General features: G+C 47.5%; 7 protein-coding genes across 7 annotated transcripts; 5 read left to right on the plus strand and 2 right to left on the minus strand.

The window, feature by feature from the left end:
• Positions 1–1,177: 1,177 nt before the first annotated feature.
• On the plus strand, positions 1,178–1,333 carry FPSE_11990 (uncharacterized protein; the record flags this gene model as incomplete). Its single annotated transcript, XM_009265107.1, has 1 exon — positions 1,178–1,333. One exon carries the CDS (start codon positions 1,178–1,180, stop codon positions 1,331–1,333), a length of 156 nt encoding a protein of 51 aa, XP_009263382.1.
• Positions 1,334–1,628: 295 nt separating this feature from the next.
• On the plus strand, positions 1,629–1,889 carry FPSE_11991 (uncharacterized protein; the record flags this gene model as incomplete). The annotated part of the gene is made up of 1 exon (XM_009265108.1): positions 1,629–1,889. The coding sequence occupies one exon, from the start codon at positions 1,629–1,631 to the stop codon at positions 1,887–1,889; it is 261 nt and encodes an 86-aa protein (XP_009263383.1).
• Positions 1,890–2,648: 759 nt separating this feature from the next.
• FPSE_11992 (uncharacterized protein) lies at positions 2,649–5,425 on the plus strand (the record flags this gene model as incomplete). The annotated part of the gene is made up of 2 exons (XM_009265109.1): positions 2,649–2,978; positions 3,029–5,425. 2 exons carry the CDS (start codon positions 2,649–2,651, stop codon positions 5,423–5,425), a joined length of 2,727 nt encoding a protein of 908 aa, XP_009263384.1.
• A 207-nt stretch (positions 5,426–5,632) lies between these two features.
• FPSE_11993 (uncharacterized protein) lies at positions 5,633–7,334 on the plus strand (the record flags this gene model as incomplete). The annotated part of the gene is made up of 2 exons (XM_009265110.1): positions 5,633–6,373; positions 6,426–7,334. 2 exons carry the CDS (start codon positions 5,633–5,635, stop codon positions 7,332–7,334), a joined length of 1,650 nt encoding a protein of 549 aa, XP_009263385.1.
• A 250-nt stretch (positions 7,335–7,584) lies between these two features.
• FPSE_11994 (uncharacterized protein) lies at positions 7,585–12,435 on the minus strand (the record flags this gene model as incomplete). The annotated part of the gene is made up of 13 exons (XM_009265111.1): positions 7,585–7,607; positions 7,724–7,919; positions 7,968–8,435; positions 8,489–8,914; positions 9,016–9,086; positions 9,293–10,896; positions 10,953–11,068; positions 11,129–11,161; positions 11,210–11,306; positions 11,768–11,901; positions 12,031–12,307; positions 12,367–12,377; positions 12,430–12,435. The coding sequence occupies 13 exons, from the start codon at positions 12,433–12,435 to the stop codon at positions 7,585–7,587; spliced, it is 3,462 nt and encodes a 1,153-aa protein (XP_009263386.1).
• Positions 12,436–12,937: 502 nt separating this feature from the next.
• On the minus strand, positions 12,938–15,370 carry FPSE_11995 (uncharacterized protein; the record flags this gene model as incomplete). The annotated part of the gene is made up of 8 exons (XM_009265112.1): positions 12,938–13,379; positions 13,434–13,669; positions 13,718–14,152; positions 14,204–14,499; positions 14,557–15,008; positions 15,055–15,173; positions 15,229–15,252; positions 15,311–15,370. 8 exons carry the CDS (start codon positions 15,368–15,370, stop codon positions 12,938–12,940), a joined length of 2,064 nt encoding a protein of 687 aa, XP_009263387.1.
• Positions 15,371–15,896: 526 nt separating this feature from the next.
• Positions 15,897–19,840, plus strand: FPSE_11996 (uncharacterized protein; the record flags this gene model as incomplete). Its single annotated transcript, XM_009265113.1, has 4 exons — positions 15,897–15,995; positions 16,043–16,887; positions 16,941–17,367; positions 17,420–19,840. The coding sequence occupies 4 exons, from the start codon at positions 15,897–15,899 to the stop codon at positions 19,838–19,840; spliced, it is 3,792 nt and encodes a 1,263-aa protein (XP_009263388.1).
• Between the last annotated feature and the right edge of the window lie 1,044 nt (positions 19,841–20,884).

The following is a 20,884-nucleotide window of genomic DNA, read 5'->3' on the forward strand; positions in this document are numbered from 1 at the left end:
ATTGAGCCGACCCTTGTGACACGGCGCAAAGCGACAGAAGCCGCCAGTATTACTCATTACAGATGTTGATGCCCTTTCACATTTTACTACTCCAGTATTTGGTGTTTGTACGCGGTTCACAAGAGCTTGATAATGACTTTGTCCCTCACTGTGCGGCCAAGAGTATATTATCCACAGGAAACCTATTAATATTCGTACTCTAAACTCAGCTAGTCCTTCACTTTGCTTCCGCAGCGACGAGGACTGCCAAAAGCAGAATCGACAAACATCGAGGATGCACCGTCGGAGCTCTTGTAACCTTTCTTGTCGTCATAATAAACTTGACCAGTGAGCTACGGCCGCTTATCTTTGAACGTGGGTGTCAAAGTCAAACCAACTACACCAACCAATCATGTTGACTTTGAGATTCTGAGGGCTGCGAAGAATGTGTTAAATATCGCCCTATTGTCACTTTAGAAACTTCCAAATATGTGTTATCACCGAGAATTCACCGGAAAAGATGGCCTGGCGATGCGTCTGAAAGCTTTGACCTGGGACTGGCTGAAGATAGTTTGGTAGGTTGACCAACGTTTGAATTTGATTTCATGTGGAAACGACATAAGCTGCTTCAAGTGAGAGGTTCAGTGAAACTGGTTGCTTCATTGGACAGATGGATCAAGAAGTGAATGATCTGCTTTCTGATCTGATCCCCTCCCGAATAAATGTCCGCCAATACAACCGTACCAGTTGCATATCAGCAAAGCTCGGCTGTTATTGACGGCTATCAGAAGGATTGGATGCATAGTCTGTCAGATATCTTGCGTTCCAAGCCGGCATCTAATACCCGGGCCATCAATATATACTATTCTGCAAGAACAATAAAACGAGTGAATGTCTGCGCAGTTTGCCAAGATAGATATCGTCCAGCAATCTAATTAGGCAGTATCCAGGGAAACTTACATCATATGTAACCACACTGGATATTACTGCGGCAATAAGGAGATTGACACGAAAGGAGAATGGCTAATGGATACGACAAGGAGAGTGTTTATTGATTGCCAGGTGGCGTGCTTCATCTGCGCAATAACGTTTTTGGAAATACCTTGGGAAAAACGCGGGTAGTATTCTTCGTACTCGTATATTTGAGGGCGCATCTGTGTGACCTGAGCGGGAAGTGCAACCTGCTACCAATATCAAAATGTCCGTATCGTCTCGAAAGGTCAAGGATCGGTCGGATATGTTGCAACGGCGAAGCGATGCGCACTTGGACATAACGAATGGAACCCTGTCGATAAGCCAGGAGGGGGACTCTGATGAATCGCAGGAGAACAAGTCACGACCGGTCTCTTCATAATCATACGTGATCAGGAGTATCATTTATCAGAAGTGTCTGTGTAACCCTTCTTTCCAATAAACAAAGCACACCGCCTGATTTGGAAATTCCGTCTGCCTCGTCCGGGCAGCATGAATCAAGTTGCGAACCAGCTGACAGGCTATATATAACGGGTACATGACCCTCCAAGTTTGCTTTATCAAGAACCTTGCCTGTCCATGATCTGAGCCTTTCGCTTAGCCAACCTCTTCCAAACATCGACACATCGACACATCGACACATAACCTGACATATATAACTCTCGAAACAATCCACCATGTGCACACAGACAGAAACGCTGGAAGAATGCAGCCGCTGCGGCTACGTCGACGCCATCGAAAGCCCCATTTTGAACTGCGGTCTGAGATCGCGTCAGCCCTTCGACAGCCGACAGGAAAACTATTTCGTCGGTCGATGCTATGGAGTAGCTATAACTTCATATACCGATATTGTCGTCTGTCCCACCTGCGCCACCACCGAAGAGAGAGAGCGGAAGAGACAAGAAAGCAAGGAATCTGCCCAAATTGTTGCAAAGTAATGAGATTTTCAGCTGTGCAGCGCTGGCGGACGGACGTATCGAAATCAAGCATGGGGTGATAGTGCGCGGACGGATAATTTCTACTGTGATCAGCTGGTGGTTGGGGGATGCAGCGTTGCGCTCCAGTATGGATGCATGAGGCAACCGGCCGTAACGAACGAGCGGATTTATGAAGTAATTATTGGAAGATTGAAACCTTTTGGACTGGTCATTGGGAAGCTATCGAGGAACTTGCCTCTACTTAATGGGGCCCTCCCACTATCTTTCAACGTTATGTTTGGCCTTGTCGGATCAATTTGAGGACATATCGGCTGAGCACCAGAAATTTGAGAAGGATGAGCGGTCGGACACATCAGCGAGCAGTTTAATAGCAGGATTTCTTTGAAATATACGATCATTCTTACTGTAAAAGACCGACAAAGTAATCCCAATAGTGTCATGGTGTTGTCGAGATTGCGTAGCTTGCATGATAATGATGCCTGGCAGATAAGAGTTCCGTGAAATGAAAATACCACTGGTACTGATACGAATGAACATGGAAATAGAAAGAGAGAAACAAACAAGAAAGAAATGAACTAAACGCACTCGCTGGTCGTTAAATCTGCCTTGCAATGCACAGCCTCATTAGCCTCGTTGGACAAGTTTAGCTTACTACGGATAGGATACTGCACTTGTACTTATAAAATGTTGGTCCCCTCACCCCACACTTTCTGAGCTAGCCGGCCTTGTTGCCTCACCGTTAATTCTCATTTATGCGCCATGGATTGGCACGATCCGGACTGTCGAAGAATTGACCCGATTCCGTTCGATGACAAACTCTGGACTTGCCAAGCTTGCGGTACAATTGGCCCTCTTGAGTTCTCTATCGATGAACCTGCCGAGGCAGTTGCTTCTTCTGCATACCATGAAGAACCACACCCTAAAGAGGAGGTCAAACCCTTGTCATGGCCGTCGTGCGTCGATTATATGACAGACGCACCTAGCGAGGACATTGGAAGAGTTTTACGGCGAATCCAGGCCAGCCAGGGCATGGTCTGTTCAGGTATCACCCACCAAGCAGCCACAGTGAGCGATGCTTACGGGCGAGAAGTGAGTTTCTAACCCTGCAAATTACACCGAGATCTTACCAGCCAAGACAGATCCAACAAGTCGAATATCCCGAATTGACTCAACCTTCGCATATTAGGATCTTGGAACTTCTGCCCGCACCCCGGGAAAAGGCACTTGAAGGCCGATTATTGGTAGTCGATGTGGACAAGCCACCTGCTTATGAAGCCCTTTCATACACTTGGGCTGACGCCAGCAACGATTCTTCTTTATGCCAGCGAATATTCATCGGTCATGGCAACAGAGCTTTGCCAATCACATCAAGTTGTCACCAGGGCCTTCGTCATCTGCGCAAAGAGCTTGAATCTGTCTTCATCTGGGTCGACTCGGTTTGCATCAACCAGTCTGATCTCGAGGAGAGATCATATCAAGTTGCCATGATGGATGATGTGTTTTCCAGAGCAAACGTTGTTCATGCCTACGTCGGAGAGGATGAATATGGTAACTCTCGGAAAGGAACCAAGGTTGTTCCCCTTCTCCAAAGCATTGCTGAACCAGCCAGGCCACCGGGGAGGGAGTTTAAAAACCACGCATTGGCAATCCTAGACCCTTTCTTCCAACGGCCATTCTTTTCCCGATTATGGGTTGTACAAGAAGTCTTGCTCGCTCGCTCTGTCATTTTGCATTGCGGTGACAATTCGGTGCCCATCACGCAGGAGATGGTGGTTAAAGCTCAGACACACCGTGTCGAGATTCCCTGGTGGATGAATCATATCGGCAGGATAGGGCCATATGTGAAAAGCGAGCTTGTCCAGGTTCTTGCAGCGACTGCGCTATGCCAGATGAGCGACTTGAGAGACAAAATCTTTGGCCTACTTGGACTAGTCGATGTCGAAGATGCATCCATTCTGGCAGCCGACTACAATCTCATGGTCCGTGAAGTATACATCGGGACTGCCGCATATCTTATTCAGAAGAGAGGACGACATGAGATACTGGAGCTCTCAGAATCCTTAACCAATATAGAGCAACGCAACACTTATGGTATTCCTAGCTGGGTTCCTATGTGGGACTTGCAGCAGAGACCATACGTGGCAGCTGATATATCACAAAGACTAGGCGACATACAAACTGTTATGAACGAAGCTTCGGCGAGAATTCCTGCCCTGTCTCTACCTACCTGGCCCTCATCACAACCTATCTGGAATCGCTCGGCAAAGTCCATTCGGAAAAACATCCCACTTTCAACCTGTGAGGCCGAAACAGACTTAGCGTTAGAGGAATGCTACAAAGCCGTTGATGCAGAAACAGGTTGCCTCGTAACGTCAGGATACGAGGTTGCAGAGCTGAAACGCTCTGACTTCATCAAACTATTGAAGACTGCCACATTTGATGAGGTTCACAGAGAAGTCCACTACAAAGCGATTCGACAGGGGGAGGTAATTCTTACTGTTAGTGGTCCAGTATCGACATTACGAAGCACTCCGCAGCGTGTTCTCGGCCCGAGTGATTATCTGGCGTTGGTAAGAATATTAGGCTGCAAAACATTCTTCGTATGCGACAAATACATCCGAGATAACAACGTCATTACATATAAGCTTGTCTACCCATGCGCGGCCGCCATTATATACTGGATAGGGAAACAACACATATACAGTAAACACACCGATTTCGATATAGCGTGTATCCTAGAAGCGACATACTCCTTGACTCTGGAAATTATTACGTTTCTTTACCAGTGGAGATATCTGATGCTGCCAAGGGAAGAAGGACTAGCCGCATGCAACTCGGCCGATTCATTCCTGGCTAAAGAGCGTGAGAACGCCACGAATCTTTATGTCAGATACGCAGTCGTGGTTGAGATTGAGTCACCGTCTGCTTCAGAAGATGAAATCGCTGCATGGAGACTTCAACTTGAGGAAGATCCAAATTGGACCAGCAGACACGAGTCGTCGCTGGTGGATAACTTCTTCACAGAGCTTTTGGATCTTCAAACCTTCTGGGACGCGGGAAGATTCGAAAAGTTGGCCAATCTGGACTTGAAAACTGCTCAAGACGACTTGAACTATTGCAACGGCGTTCTGGACACTTTTGCAACCACTGACCGTTCTGACAAGCAATCACACAGGCGAAAGGAAAAGCCGGGCAAAGTTGAAGCTGAGTTAAGTAGCTGGAAAGCAGCATGGGGGCTCCTTTACAAACGGTTCAACGGCTTGATTTCTGTTGCTCTTAAAGAAGAGGCAAACATGTTTCCCCAAACAGTCGACGACATCTTTGAGCTACCGGAGTCATGGCTGGGGGCTTATAAGAACAAGCAGGAGCTTGTGAGGTTACTTGAAGATAGGTGGATGCGTTGCACAAGATTACTGTCGTTTGTGATTGAGTCTGCTCAATGCTTTGAAGAGGCAAAGCAGGTGATGGAGGGAAGACGAGAGATATTGGGTATGTTTGGGGTTGGAAGAGAAGATGAGAGAATTGTAATCGAGTGATCATGTATCTCTAGGTCGTTAATCAGTTAGTCATCCATTTTGTTGGTGATAACGACAAGGAACTTTTGAGTGACTTGCTGGATTGGGTTAAGTGTAGGATGCCTAGTCTCGTCCAACAAAAGGCTCGTTATTCTACTCACCTCAACTTCAACCTTCAACAACTACAATCAACTCAATACTACACGCCGATTAACCACAATTGTCAAAATGTCTGCCAAATCTGGAAGCTCCGCGGTAGGTCCTGCTCCTCTTCCTCCCACAGATCTCCTTCTCAGCTTGCGAACAGGCAAAGTCCGTCCCATGGGTGGAGTAAACATCCGCAGCGCCATCAACAAGCGAGATCGTCAAGGAAAATGGGAAGTTACTCCTCTGGGTCTTGTCGGCGACGAGCATGACTACGTCCATCATGGCGGCCCCGAGAAAGCGCTGCACCAATACTGCGCTGCTCACTATGATGCGTGGAATTTTGAAGTCCCCGGACGCCAAGATCTCTTCAAAATTGGTGGGTTTGGAGAGAACCTCTCGGCGAGGCACATGTCAGAGCACAATGTCTGTATCGGCGACGTTTACCGCATAGGAAAAGGTTCTGTGAGAATCCAGGTGACATCCCCTCGACAGCCGTGTTACAAGCTGAACCACCGCTTTCAGCACAAGAAAGCTTCAGCTATGGCGCAGTCAACTGGTCGTATGGGGTGGTACTACCGTGTCATCAAGACTGGCTTTATCGAACAGGGTGACGAGATGGAACTTGTCGAACGGATTCACCCAACCTGGCCTCTTGCTCGTGTCCAGAACTACCTCTACCACGAAAAGGATAACTACGAGGCGTCTCGAGAGTTGGCCACTCTGCCTGCCCTGTCTGAAGAGATGTTGAACATATTTCGCACACGTCTTGAACACGGTGCCGAAGATATGAGTGGTCGCCTCGAAGGTGATCGCATCTCTGTGGTGGCGACCTTACAAGTTGGTCTCCAAAACGGATCTTACTATGAGAGTCAAGTCATTCGTCTTTGAAGTCGAAGGTGATGATGAAAAATCTGAGGATTTCGCCTTTGGACAGTTCCCTTTTGTGCGACTTCGGTTCGGGCCTGATGGGAGTTTATCTCGTGCGTACTCTGTCGTATCCGGCACTAAAAACCGCTTCGAGCTGGGTATTTCTCGAGATGACAACTCTCGAGGCGGGTCTGTCTATTTGCATGATAACCTGAAAGTTGGTGACGTTATCAAGATTGCATCAGGACGCAACGCCTCCACGACCCAGCAGGACAAGAGCTCTGCTCCACAAGCCGTCAAACACATTTTCGTCATTGGTGGTATTGGTGTGACAGCATTTCTCACAGAGATCGAGAAGCTATCGAGCGGAGAGGCAGATGTACAGGTACATTATGCTGTGCGTAGCCACAAAGATGCCGCTTATATGGAACGTCTACCACTCGACAAGACGAATATATATGCCAAAGATCAGGACCGACGACTCAATCTCAGTCAGATCATACCCAAGCTAGTGGATGAGAACAAACCCACTACAGTCGTTTACTGCTGCGGCCCAACATCTCTGATGAATGCCTGTCGCACCATAACCACCACTCTGAATTATCCGAAAGCCAATATTCATTTCGAAGAATTTGGCGATGCCACAACAGGAACAGGAGAGCCCTTCGAAGTGGAAATCAAGTCTACAGGCAAGACAATTCAAGTGCCTCGTGAAAAGTCGCTTCTTCAGGTACTCTCCGATGCTGGGCTGGAGATTGAGTCTTCATGCCTGGTTGGGAACTGCGGGACGTGTATGGTCGATGTTTGCAAGGGAGAGGTAGAGCATAAAGGCGTGGCTTTGAATGAGGAGCAGAAGAAGGAGTCGATGTTGAGCTGTGTTAGTCGTGGGAAGGGCAGGATTATGATTGACTGTTAGGGACGAAGCTTGGTGTTTGTTGGAAGAGGAATGGAGGACGGCAACGGATTATTGGACTTTTGTATCTAGTTTGCAACTTGAAGATATCAAGCTCGCTGAGCCCACAAGTCTTCTCACCCTATCTTGACTTGACTTATCCAAACAATGATGCATGGGTGACACGTCGTTGGATCCAAATATCCAGCGAAAATATAGACGTCTAATCCAGCCGTTATCTATAGACTTTATTCTGCTTCTTCGACTTGACCACCTAAGCTTCATATTTCCAGTTAGCTAAATATATTCACCAGTCTCCAAGATTCTATCTTCTGGTGTAAGCTTTATCTGAGCAGGACGTTGCCAGTTTAAAACCACCTTCCCTTGTGCTAGCATATCCCTCCTCTCCGTACTCCACAGAACCTTGGGTTCCTTCACCGGGCCTGTTGTGTAGTTAATCACAACCTCAGAGGGTGGTGGCTGGGGCATAGTTGGCCACTCGATGTAGTTCGGGGCGTCTTTGAAAGTATTGATCCGGTTGGAGTCCTTCCGCCGCTCTGAAGACCATTGATCGAGAACTTTGCGGAATTCTGCAACCGGGTGATCAAGCTGAACATCAGGGTGTTTAGTTCACTCTATCCCCTCAATATCCGAGACCTTTTGTTGTTCATGTTCCACGGAACGTAGCTCGTAGTCACCAGTGATGAGTTCATATACCGTAAATAAAACTCCATCAACATCATTTCGAGCCTGACTATATCCCAGATCTCCAATGCGAGCTGAGAAATTAAAGTCAAAAATCATCAGGAAATCAGTAGGGTCGTCTATAAGCAGGTTCCGAAGTGCGACGTCTTGATGAGCAATTCCGAGGTTCAAGTTTAGCTCGTCGATAATAGCAATCAGTTGAAGGAGCCACTTGAGCTTGAAGACTCGAGATCTGTTCTCATCGAGAGTTCCTCCTGCGATATACTTGATTGTGAACCCGACGCAACGACCTTCCAGCTCATCTATGACTATCTTGTCGAAGGACACGATATTTGGATGTTTGGGTAGACGCATCCACAGATTCATCTCATTCCATACACGAGACATGCGTTGATAAACAAAGTAATACTTGAATACTAGCTATGTTCAAGTCAGGGGCTTAGTTCTTGAGTCTTAGAGAACCGCTTACTTACCTTTTCGCTGGATTTAGAGGTTTGCAGATCCGTGACAAGGTCTACTAGAGGCCCCAGTCTATCAAGCTCCTGTAATTTTGACCTCGGGACAACTTGAATATCCTCTGGCTTTTCGATTGCCTCAAGAGGGGCGTAGAACGGACAAAAGGTGTTGTCATCTTCTGGGTCTGTAGATGTTGATATCAAGTCGCCCTGAGATGAAACATGGATTTCAAAAACATCCAGTTCCAGGTCGTCTATATGCTTCGAGAGGTGCTCGACTGCCGGATCTGCTGATTCAAGTTCCTCGTCCATAGTGACTGAAACAAGGCGACGCTGATCCCAATCCATTATGTACCAAGTGCTTGGGCCGCCTGGGTAGATACTGCCCTCCAGAGCGACGAATCGTTCTTCTGGCTTGAGCGTGACGTGCTTACTGGTGAGGCACTGATTGGAAGTGAAGTATAGTCAAGGTAGAAAGATGCAAAACTCGTAGCTGAATTATATATGATGTCGTGGAGATGTATGGAAGACAGCCCGTCACATACGAATGAGAAAGAAGGTAGTGCGGGGAAGTGCGATGACTGATAGGCCCGCCTCTCATGTTGGCTCAGCTCAGCTCAGGTTAAAGGCCATTTAGAATAGTGACTGAAGGAGATAGATCAGGTTCATATTAGACTGCTGTATAATGAAGTTCATTCTTTAGGTTGAAGTGATGAAATTAATATCCCCAACCTCTCGAGCTATAATGACTATTAATCTTGAACCGTAACGGGGTGGGAAAACAACATGAAAGAAAATGACAACCTCTGCTTCCCACCTAACCTGATTTCTTTTCACCTTCTACCTCAACCTTTTGGGAAACCTCAGCATTATCATCAGTCGTTTCCTTCGGTTCATCCTTTGCTTCAGCTTCTGCCACATGATCCTTCTTTTCTTCGGGGGTATCCTTGTCCTGCTTCTCACCCTCTCCTTGTGCATCCCCATCCTTCTTACCCCAGATCCTCATGCTAGGCATGGATACATTGCCCAACGACGATACAGAGCTGGGAACCTTGGGCATATTTGGCATGTTCGGCATATTCGGCATATTCGGCATGCTGGGCAGGTTTGGCATCTGGGGGATCTTGTTTGGCAGCCAACCCTTGGCATCTGTACCTGCCGATTGAGCCACACCGAAGAGATAGTTGAGGTAGTTTCGCTTCTCGACGGTATCGGCGCCCTCGATATTTGCATCACCGATGATCTGGTCTCCTGTATCGTCCGGAAGTGGCACAAGCGACGCAGCATTGGCGATATCGAGGGGCGACTCGTCTGGGAACTCGTCTTTGTCCTTGTCGGCACCCTCAGCCTTTTCGTTCTCTTCTGCACCTGGATCCTGCTCGAGAATCTCCTTTGCCTTTTCAGTCTCTTCCGTCTCCTCGGGAGGAGTTTCACGGAACTTGGGGTCATCAACAACGTTGTCCTCACTCATGAACCACTTCTTGACAAGCTCGGCTGACCTTTCCGTCATCTCTTCGTATCCGCGGTGCTTCTCGGGTCTGAACATGTTCATGTGAGCCTCTACCTCATCGTCGGCTTTGAGCATGACGCATCTCTCAAAGATAGGATACGCCGAGTGATTCTCTTCCGGGATAGCACAGAATGTTCGCTCAGGGACAAAGTAGCCACCACTCCAGTAACCATTCTCACCAAGAGAGCAGTAAAAGTCATGCATACCAATGCCCTTGAGTGATCCAATGCGTTCCAGTCGACGATTGAGCTCCTTTTGTCTAAGTAGTGCACCGACGAAGGTGACGTGATCCGACAGCCACGAAAACGACCTTCCTACATTTCCGCGGTTAATGTAGGCTAAACCTTGACCGAAGGCGTCCATGCTTTGGCGGTATCCCTCAGCGACCGACTCTTTGTTGATGTTCTTGACGCTCTTCATTCCTTGCATGATGAGCTCTCGATTCATGTAAGCCGCCACACCACCGGCTGCGATGGCGCCGACTGTGCCTGTCTTGACGGCTACTAGCTGCCATGTCTTCCATTGGGGTCCTCGTGTACTGGTTGTGACGGCGGTAGTAGCAGCTCGCCGAGCACTTAGACGAGCAAGACTGGCAGGTGCGGCGGCGGATATAGCTGTCATGACGTTGAAGACACTGTTGACTTTTTGATAGTTTGAAAAAGCACCGTAGACGAACATGGAGCGAGCAAGGCCGTTGTAGGGGGTATCAAATGTTAGAATGCCTTGGATGAGGGGGAATAGAGGGTCGTTTTCGTCTCCGTCGTTGGCTCTTTCGTTTATAGCTAGGAAAAGAGAGTCTGCTGCGACAAAGCCTCCCATGCTGTGGGCAACGAGGACTACACCGACGTCTCTGTCATGAGGAGGCCATGGCTTTTCGGACTTTTCCTTTCGAATGTCCATGACTCGTTCCTTGAGCCTGTGGTGATCATTAGTACGGTGGAAGTAGTTGATTTCTATGGCAAGATAACTTACCATCCGAGAAAGCCCTCCGAGGCCTGAGCGAGTTCGCCAGATGTCTCATATTTGGGATAGATGACTGACTGGACTTTACAGTCTGGTAGCTCTTTGCCGACTGCCTTTTTGAGATCCTAGGCACCAAGGGTTAGTTTACAATGAGTCTATCGGCTCTGTGGAAGACGAGAACTCACATATGGGAATTCTTGAAAGGTATTGTCGGTACCCTAAAGTGTTTCGTTAGCGTTGCTATGAGACGTCTGTGTATAGCGTACCTTGAAACCGTGGATAAAACAGAGCAATAGTGTACGAGGCATCTTTACCAAGGTACTTTGTAGGTGGCTATGTGCAGTTTCTCCAGTAGAGGGCAGGCTTGAGTAATAATATAAACAAACAAATAAAGTTTACAGTGATTTGTACAAAGGATGACGTTGTCGGCTGTAGGACAAGATGGAGAGATTTCCAGGTTTTCCAGCCACACTTTTTGACATTTGGCGTGGCGAGTGTGTGTGAAGAGGACAATCGAGTCCACTGAAAGACCTCCAATTTGGGGGGGATCAACGTCATCGTTGTAACGCATGGTGCATCACTCGGGGGTTAACCCTGTACAAGTTAGTGCAACCAAACGATCAAGATGATCGGACAAGAAAAGCTTGATTGTTCCAGATCCATGGAAATCGGCGTCTAGTAGATCTTGTTTCAGGGAACTAAAGGTCGATTCATTGCTTGGTGAAGACACTAACAATTGTCTAATCTATGTCCCGAGGTTACAGTTGATGATGGACCCTTGTCAAGGCTTGTGAAATAAGATGTACGACCCCTGCCACTGTTACTTGGCCTTGCCACCACTTGCAGTCTTGACCAATTCCTCCCATTCAATGTCTTCTTGATCACCAGCATGGGTAAAAACACCGGCATTGACGGCCTTTTTCAAATACTCCATGGTACTGGCGTAAAGCATACGAAGCTAATAATAATTAGTTCAAGTTCTGACTGAAGAAACGAACAATAAATACCCTGATAGGCGAGCCACGAGGTACCCAAGAGATGAAGACTGTTTTGGTCCTGAGAAGTCTACTGTTAGAAAGAATTATACTGTTGAAACAAAAGCATAAACTTGCCGCTTTCCATCTTCCCCAAGATCGTAGTCCACATCATAAATTGCGTATCGTGGTGCAGGGTTTCCAGTATTGTCAACACCCGAGAGGAGTTTCTGACGAAAGACTTCGTACTCTGTCTCGGAACTGGTTTCTTCAACCACGACGTTTTGTTCGTCGTCGGTGATTTTGAAAATGATGAATTTAATTTTATCAGGACCTTTGGAGAAGCGGAGTGCGTTGGCTGCTATGATGCAGTCTTGATCGATCGAGACACTGTTTGAGTATGAGTATTGCACAATCTGGTAGGCTTGAGGGATGGAGATGAGATGTACCCTGAAGCAGACTAGTAATAAGATTAGAATAGTCTCATGGGGGATTCATAGGTGAAGACATACCGCCATTGTGATATAGTAGATATTCAGAGTTATCAATCGATGCTGTAGAGGACAGTTGAAAGTCTGAGGACCAAGTTGAAAGCAAGTCCTACTGGACAGTGACACCAGTCTTAAATAGATCTGTATGTTTAGTCTAAGTGCACAGTCTTATTTTGATTCTATTCTTAGCCGTCATCCAATTCTAAGTAATTCTTCTGCCTGGTCAGGCAGATACATAAGATACTGCTGCGTTCAATGCAACTCCAAACCCCTGACGTGTCTTGTCTTGGAAGTTTGTAATAGAAAGGTATTATGGGAGATCAAATCCAAGGCAACCGAATTTTTACGCCTACAATTATCTTTCTAAAAAAAATTCTGTATGTGGTCCAAAGTGGCTGCCTTGGCTCCGTGCCTTTAGAGATTTATCCTGTTGCCTGACTTATGTTTGCCACGACTGTATGTTCTTTAACAGCACTTTTGTGAAATATATATTCCAATCAAGAGATCCGGAAGTCTAATTTATCTGAACTCACTCCCCAAAATCCATAACAAACATTTCCGTAGCAGGAGGCTGGCCATTGATCCAATCCGCCAAGATCGACGTCATGTCATCATTCAAAAAGGCATCAACATCAGAATCAGACGTAGCCTGCTGTCCCTGTCCAGTTGGCTGCACAAACGCCTCTGGCCAATTCAGCGGCACATCTTGAGACACACCTGCTACTTGGAGCGAGTCGGTGTTTTGATCGTACATGCCCACTGATGTGTTTCGTGACTCCACCATACGTCGAGCCAGTCTGGCAAAAGTGGCACAAATCTGGTACAATCTCTCGGCGCCGGCATGGATTTCGCGGGCGTGGCGAAAGGTGTCGACAACTTGTTCAAGAAGTTGGACGTCTTCAAGGCTTGATGCTGCCATCGAGTGGAGGAAGATTACCACAAAGGGAGTGAATGATGAGTTGTGAAGAGCCCTGACCATGTAAGCTGACGAAATGACGAAAGATAGCGATCTGCGTTTTACTCACCAGTCGATGTAGTCTGCCTTTGTGAACAGTTTCACTCCGTCGTAACCTGAGAATGCCCGAAGGTGGCTTTCTAAAGCGAGCCTAGCGGTTTGAAAACATTGCGAGGTCATATCTGTGCTGACACCAGGCATAGCTGGTGCTCTGAGGAGAGTGGTGAGGGTCGTGTAATACATGATGTCCCAGTGTGTCATCGATAACTCAAGGAGCTTTATAAAACGGACCTGACTGCCGTCGAGCTATGTATATGTGAGTGAATGTTGGATTGGAAGCTAAGAGAAACATACCCGGTCAAGTTCGTATCGCCATTGATGAGCATCTGCAACAAGAGTATCAATCCATTGTCGGCGCTCCATAGCTGGTGCTTGTAATGCAGCCACAGAATATAATTTGTCAAAGATGAGTCCTTGGATCTTAGCCAGCCTTATCACGAGGTGAAACAACTCAATCCATGGCTTTTCAGCTACATCTATTGGAATAGATGGGTATTGTGCATCAACCTCGAAGTCCTGCATTCTGGAAGCGTTGCCGAGATGAAGAGAGTTGGTCTTGTCACAGACATACAGAGTCCAGAAGAGACGGCGTTTGTGTTCAGCAAAGCCGCTTTGATCTTTCTGATAGGTAATCTCTCGATGATAGCCTAACATTTGGCAATGGCTGAGTCCTGCGTTGACAAGGGTGCGTGCGAGAACTGGTCTGCTTTCGTTCTGAATTTTGAGAACCTAGATAACTGCATCAGTAATGCCAACACAGATGATAAATCTCAGACTTACAGCAGTTGTTATTGCAATAACATTCTCAAAGCTTGGTACCGTTACAGTCTCAAAGGTCTCGAGACCTAGGTGAAAGTTCCGTTCGACCTGAGCTTTCAATGCTTCCAAGTCGTGCTCTTTACTTAAAGGGTCTTCGGTGATGATCAACTCTCGAAGGAGGAGGCGCATGATTCCATTGACACTTGTGATGTGACCGAGAGTCACTGGCTCCGTGGGGAAATAGACCTTTTGACATAGATGTTCGATTAACTTTATGTCGGTCATTGCATGGCCAGGAAAGAAACGGGTTGGGTTAACTGTAGTATAATTAGACTTCATAGGACTTGTATTATGGGACAGTGGCGTGTTGTTACATTTGATTGTACGTATAATCTTGAGGACTACTGAAGCCGGCAAAGGTGTAATATCCGGCATAGACCGTGTTGGACCCCGAGGAGGCGGCTTCCTGCTGCTTGAATCATGAAGCATCGAGTGTAACTGGTTAAAAGACTCGCTGATACTCTGCTGTCCCTCGGGCGTCTTGGCAGCTGCTGACTGTTTGATCTCTTCGCTAGCCTGCTGAAATTGGGATATAAACGATGAGCTTCCTTCGTATAAGTTGCCAACTGGAGTTTGGGCGACATCGTAGACGCTTGGCTCAGATGAGACTGGCGGAGAGACTGAGGCATCCTGTTTTGAAACCGTAGGCGTGGAAGTAGGAGGGTTTGTAGACGCAGGTGTTGATGTGGATGGTTGCGTAGGCTGTTTTTCTAATCGAATCTCGACCTTGGCCAATCGAGCTTCAAGAGAAGCCACATATTCTTCTCTTTGATCTTTGTCAGTACGGCAGAGGAAAGGAGTGATATACCTACAAGTTTGATATCCGATTGTCTTGTCTAGGACGTTCTGATTGTTGTATGGAGTGGGTTTGTTGACAAGTGATACCAGCAGCCTTGCAATTGCCACAGGGTTGGGATCTGTCACATCGGATCTAAGACAATTTAGTCAGATTGATAATAGAACCATCTCATTGTCAATTGAACTACCTTTCTGACTTTGCATGCCTCGCACTATGTTTAGTCAGTTAGTGTTAACAGTGTTAGGGATCATTCTAAATAAGGTACGCACCGCTCGTGGAACCTGGGAAAGACGAGCTCGCCTTGCCAAGATAGTCTCCTCACCAGACATGATGTATGTCGCTTTCACGGGTCGACGGACGGGCGGACTGTCGGAGAAGAATAAGAGAGTAGGTAAAGGTTTACAGGCTTACTGGTGGCTATGTGGTCAGCATTGGTCCTCGCTGCCACGGAACCGCGGGTCCCGTAGTCCCGAGAGTTGCAAAATTCCCTATTGACGTTAGCGGCGATCAAATCGATTGCATATCCTGTCATCCATGGTTCCGCTATAACAAGGGAGGACAGGGATACAAGCACTCGGACTGATGATTTGCAGGGATCGTCGAATTGAGTCAGTATAAGCCATGGTAAATTACATCTTTTTTGGATACTGCCTAATAACTACTGAATGCCAGGCCCATTGAAGGGTTCAAATAGTTTTAAATATTCGATGGTGCTACCCATAACTTGCACCCATATCCTTGAATAACAAACCTCAGTCTCTCACTTTCTTGCCTTTCAGGCTTATACCCTTTTCTTGTTTTCTTATTCTTCCACCAACTACCTAATAATAGCAACCGCACAAACATCCATTCATCATGGATGCTGCAATCGAAAAGAGAAAGACTTCGGTCGACGATTCAATAGCAACAAAACAAAATGAGGTCGAGAAGCAAGCACAGCTGGGTGACCTATGGGTACAAACTCTACTCTGGTAACCCTTCACACAGCTAACATACAATAGCGCGCCTTTCAATTCGCCGACCGTCTCGACTGGGTGTTGAACGTCATATCCCTCATTTGTTCCATCGCGAGCGGAGCAGCTATGCCCGTCATGGCTATTCTATTCGGAAAGGCCACCGGTCGTCTGGCAGACTTCGGTGGAGGCTCTGCCGACCCTGACGAGTTCAAATCCGAGGTCAACTCGTTTGTGCTCTGGTTCATCTACCTCTTTGTAGGCAAATTCGTCCTCGCCTACGTCGCCACGACAGCCATCACCATATCCGGCGTCCGAACAACACGAGTACTTCGAGAGAGATTCCTCCAAAAGCTGCTGCGGACAGAGATATGGTACTTTGATACCGCCAAGGTTGGATCCCCTGCAACCCAGATGACTACCAACGTGACACGCATCAATCAAGGGATAGCCGAGAAGTTATCACTTCTAGTCCAGGGACTCGCCATGTTTGCCTCGGCCTTTGTGGTAGCCATAGCAGTCCAGTGGAAGCTGGCTCTCATCACCCTCACCGTTGTGCCCCTTTTCTTCCTCATCATGGGCGTCTTTATGTCGCTCGATGCTCCCATAGAAGCAAAGGTCACGGGTACTTACTCGAAAGCCAACGTCTTTGCACAGGAAGTCATGGCTTCTATTCGAACTGTCCACGCGTTCTGGGCACAGGGCAGAATGAGCGAGCGATACGACAACTATCTCAAGGAAGCTCATACCCATGGGAAGAAGAAGTCACTAATCTATGGTATCATGAGCTCATCGACGTACTTTTGTATGTACTCTGGAAATGCTTTGGCTTTCTGGCAAGGCTTTCGTATGTATCGAAGTGGAGAGATTGACTCCGTTGGTACTGTCTTTACGTGTGTCCTCCCTCCAAATTCTTGACGATTAAATACTAATCGTGGGCTTACAGTGTCGTCCTATCTGTTCTTCTTGCCTCGTCCTCCATTGGTCTTCTATACCCTCAAATCCCAGCTCTGGTCAACGGTGCAGCAGCTGCATCCGAGCTCTTTCAAATCTTTGATAAGCCTTCCTTACTCGATCCTCTTTCGAACGAAGGACAAGTTCCTGAGGCGTGCAACGGACATATTCAGGTTGAGAACATCTCGTTTTCCTACCCTTCACGACCGGACACACAGGTGCTGAAAGATATCAGCTTGGACATCCCAGCCGGCAAGACTACGGCTTTCGTAGGTGCGAGTGGTTCAGGTAAGAGTACAATTATCGGACTCTTGGAGAGATGGTATTTGCCATCCAGCGGCTGCTTACTACTCGATGGCGTGGATATATCGACACTCAACGTGAAGTGGTTTCGATCTCAGATGGCTCTTGTTCAACAGGTGAGAATCAGTGTATTTTGCCGCCTCTACAGTCAACTAACATCTCGTGCAGGAACCAGTGCTCTTCCGAGGTACCGTATTTGAGAACGTTTCAAAGGGCTTTACCGACAGCCAGAAAGCTCTTCCTGTGCAGGAGCAGAGGGCGCTCGTCCAGGAAGCGTGCGAGGCTAGCTACGCTCATGACTTTATTCAGAATCTTGAGCATGGCTATGACACCTATCTTGGCGAGCGGGGTGGCACTCTAAGCGGCGGTCAAAAGCAAAGAATCGCTATTGCTCGTAGCGTTGTCTCCAACCCCAAGATCCTCCTCCTCGACGAAGCTACCAGTGCTCTTGACCCCAACGCGGAACGCATTGTGCAGAAAGCGTTGTCACGCGTTTCCCAACAGCGAACGACACTTGTTATTGCCCATAGACTTTCGACTATCAAGGATGCTGACAATATCGTGGTAATATCTTCTGGGCAATTTGTTGAGCAGGGCACTCATGAGGACCTCCTTGCGCTTGACTCCCATTACGCTCGGCTTATCCGTGCACAGAACCTTGCTGTGGCCGGACACGAGACCAAGGCTGGCATAAGTGCTGAAGAGAGCCCCGATGCATTTGATACAGACGATGAGGTGCGTCGCGTTATGACAGCGCAGACTCACAAGTCCCGGGACGTCGAAGGCCAGGATTCGACGCCCAAGGACCGATCTATCCTATCAAGCATATTCCTCGTTATCAAGGAACAGAAGGCTCTTCGTCCTTACATTATCACGTCTGCTCTTTGCTGCACTATTGCTGCGGCGACATGGCCCGGTCAAGCTGTTCTATTTTCGCGAGTCATTACAGCCTTCTCAGCCGACACCTCGGCTTCGGATGTCAACTTCTACGCTCTTATGTTCTTTGTCATCGCGCTTGGAAACCTTGTTTGCTATGGTATCATTGGCTATATTGCCAACCATGTCGCACAAGCCATCTCATACCAGTACCGCTTGGAACTGTTCACTCGTATGGTTGGACTGGACATTGAATTCTTTGACCGTCCAGAGAACTCCTCAGGTGCCTTGGCGTCCACGTTGTCATCAATTCCTACACACCTCCAGGACCTTTTAGGTCTCAATATTTTTGTGATCGTGGTGATAATCGTTAACATCACTGCCAGTTCGATTCTGGCAATTGCGTATGGATGGAAGCTCGCCCTTGTCATGGTTTTCGCTGCGTTACCTCTGCTTATGGGATCTGGATACTTCAAAGTCCGCCTTGAGTCTAGACTACATGTCAGTAACGAGGAGCGATTCAAAGAAAGCGCCAGTCTCGCTAGCGAAGCTGTTTCTTCTTTGCGAACTGTCGCATCCTTGAACGCTGAGACAGACTTCATCAATCAGTATTCCGATACCCTTTCTAGCATTGTTATTAAGACTATCAAGTCACTGTCTGTTTCCATGATTGCGTACGCATTCTCACAATCGATTGAGTTTCTTGTCATGGCTCTTGGTTTCTGGTATGGTTCAAGGCTCATGGCGTCTGGCGAGTATACTTCCGAGCAGTTCTTCCTTATCTTCATGGGTGTCTTGTTCGCGGGGCAGGCTGCCAGCCAACTGTTTGCCAACTTGACTAGTCTCACCATGGCCAAGGGCGCCGCCAATTACTTATTCAACTTGCGAGAGGAGAAGACCGTCATTCGTGAGACCAATGACAACAAGGACAAGTGCCCTGATTTCGATCAACCTATGGGCGTGACCGATGTGCACTTTCAGTACAAGAGCAGAAGCACAAAGGTTCTCCAAGGTCTGTCAATGGATATCAGCCCTTCTCAGTTCGTCGCCGTCGTCGGCCCCAGTGGCTGCGGCAAGTCAACTCTGATCTCACTGTTGGAGCGATACTACGACCCGACTACTGGTAAGATTTGTGTGGGTGAGCAAGACATCAAGGACATGTCTCCTCGACAGTTCCGCTCCCAGATGTCCATAGTCCAGCAAGAGCCTATTCTCTACGAAGGGTCTGTGCGTGAAAATATCTTGATGGGCCTGGAAGGTGATGCCACAGACAAAACCGACGAAAGACTCAACGAAGCTGCTCGACAAGCCAATATCCTTGAATTTGCATCGTCCCTGCCCGAAGGATTCGACACTCCCTGTGGTCCTCGCGGCACAGCCTTTTCCGGTGGCCAGCGTCAACGTATCGCCATTGCACGAGCCCTTATCCGCAAGCCGAAACTACTTCTTCTCGACGAGGCTACTTCAGCACTGGACACCCATTCTGAGAAGCTGGTTCAAGAAGCTCTGGAGCAAACGAGGAAGGAGAGTGGCTGCAGCGTGATAGCTGTGGCTCACAGACTGTCAACTATTCGAGATGCAGACATCATATTTGTCCTTGTTGGTGGAAAGGTGGCTGAGGTTGGAACGCATGAGGATCTCCAGGCCAGGAGGGGTGTTTATGCGGACATGTGCCAGGCCCAGTCTTTAGATAGAGAGACTGGCGATTCATAGATTTGTTTCCTTTCGTTTTCGGTCATTTATATTGTCACAGGCCCTTGAGAAGCGGTTCATAGATTTCAGACATTTGTACGTTCAACTACCCGTTGAAAATGCGCCATATACCATCTTTAGTTGTATTCTCATCATTTGATAGCCTGCTATTATACTTGATCCATCACTATATTAATCTTATTCCCATGTCGATCAGGGGCTTGAAGCGAAGTTTACGCCTAATTCACTGGAACTGTGACGTGCTAGCGCACCAGTCGGAGTACCCTGTCGGCAGACTCGGCAAGCGGTAGACTCTCATATTACTTGTATCACGGAAAAGGTTCACATGTAGTAATTGAGGCTATTTGAAGGATCCAGGGTTGGCTGACTAGCTCGCTTACATGCAGGGGTTGGCATACAAACAAGTAAGCTCGAAACACCAAATGCTGACTATTTTACATAAACATAAGTCACCCTTTGAGAATATATCACAATCTCGTATTACAAGGAGTGATCACGCTGTCTTCCTTCCAAGTGTCACGCCGCACTAAATGTCCTGCTCATCCTACAACCAGCGATATCCGCGTTTTGGGCAACAGGCTAAATCCATCAATCGGATAAGCCCACAAAGTTGTCTCGCTCGAAATTCGAATAGTCACAGCTATGATCCCTTCCTTATCCGTAGGAAACGGAAGGTGAACTAGAACAAGAAGGTCGAGGATCCGGAACCAGACACCCCGAACCTGGTAGTAGTGGAGACATTACGACCTTGAAACGGTGAGTTCTCCACTAGGGTAAGAACAAAAAGTTGAAGGAATCCAATGCCGGTAGATATACAGTTGAGGTAAAGTCAAATAGAGTGTGGCTTGGCTTTGAACCTGCATTGTATACCCCTGAGGGAGATTTCTGGATTGGGAAATTTGTTTCTGACATCGGACCTTTAACTAGAAAGTTCCAAGACGGACAGGGTGAGAAGAGTGACAGTTTGTATGAATGTCAGAGTAGCAGTTGAGTAAGATGCATAAGGCGCAGTGCATTCTGCATAATACGGAACCAAAGTATCGA

The sequence above is a fragment of the Fusarium pseudograminearum genome, chromosome 2 (genome assembly GCF_000303195.2).
Source record: "Fusarium pseudograminearum CS3096 chromosome 2, whole genome shotgun sequence".
In the NCBI taxonomy this organism is placed as follows: domain Eukaryota; kingdom Fungi; phylum Ascomycota; class Sordariomycetes; order Hypocreales; family Nectriaceae; genus Fusarium; species Fusarium pseudograminearum.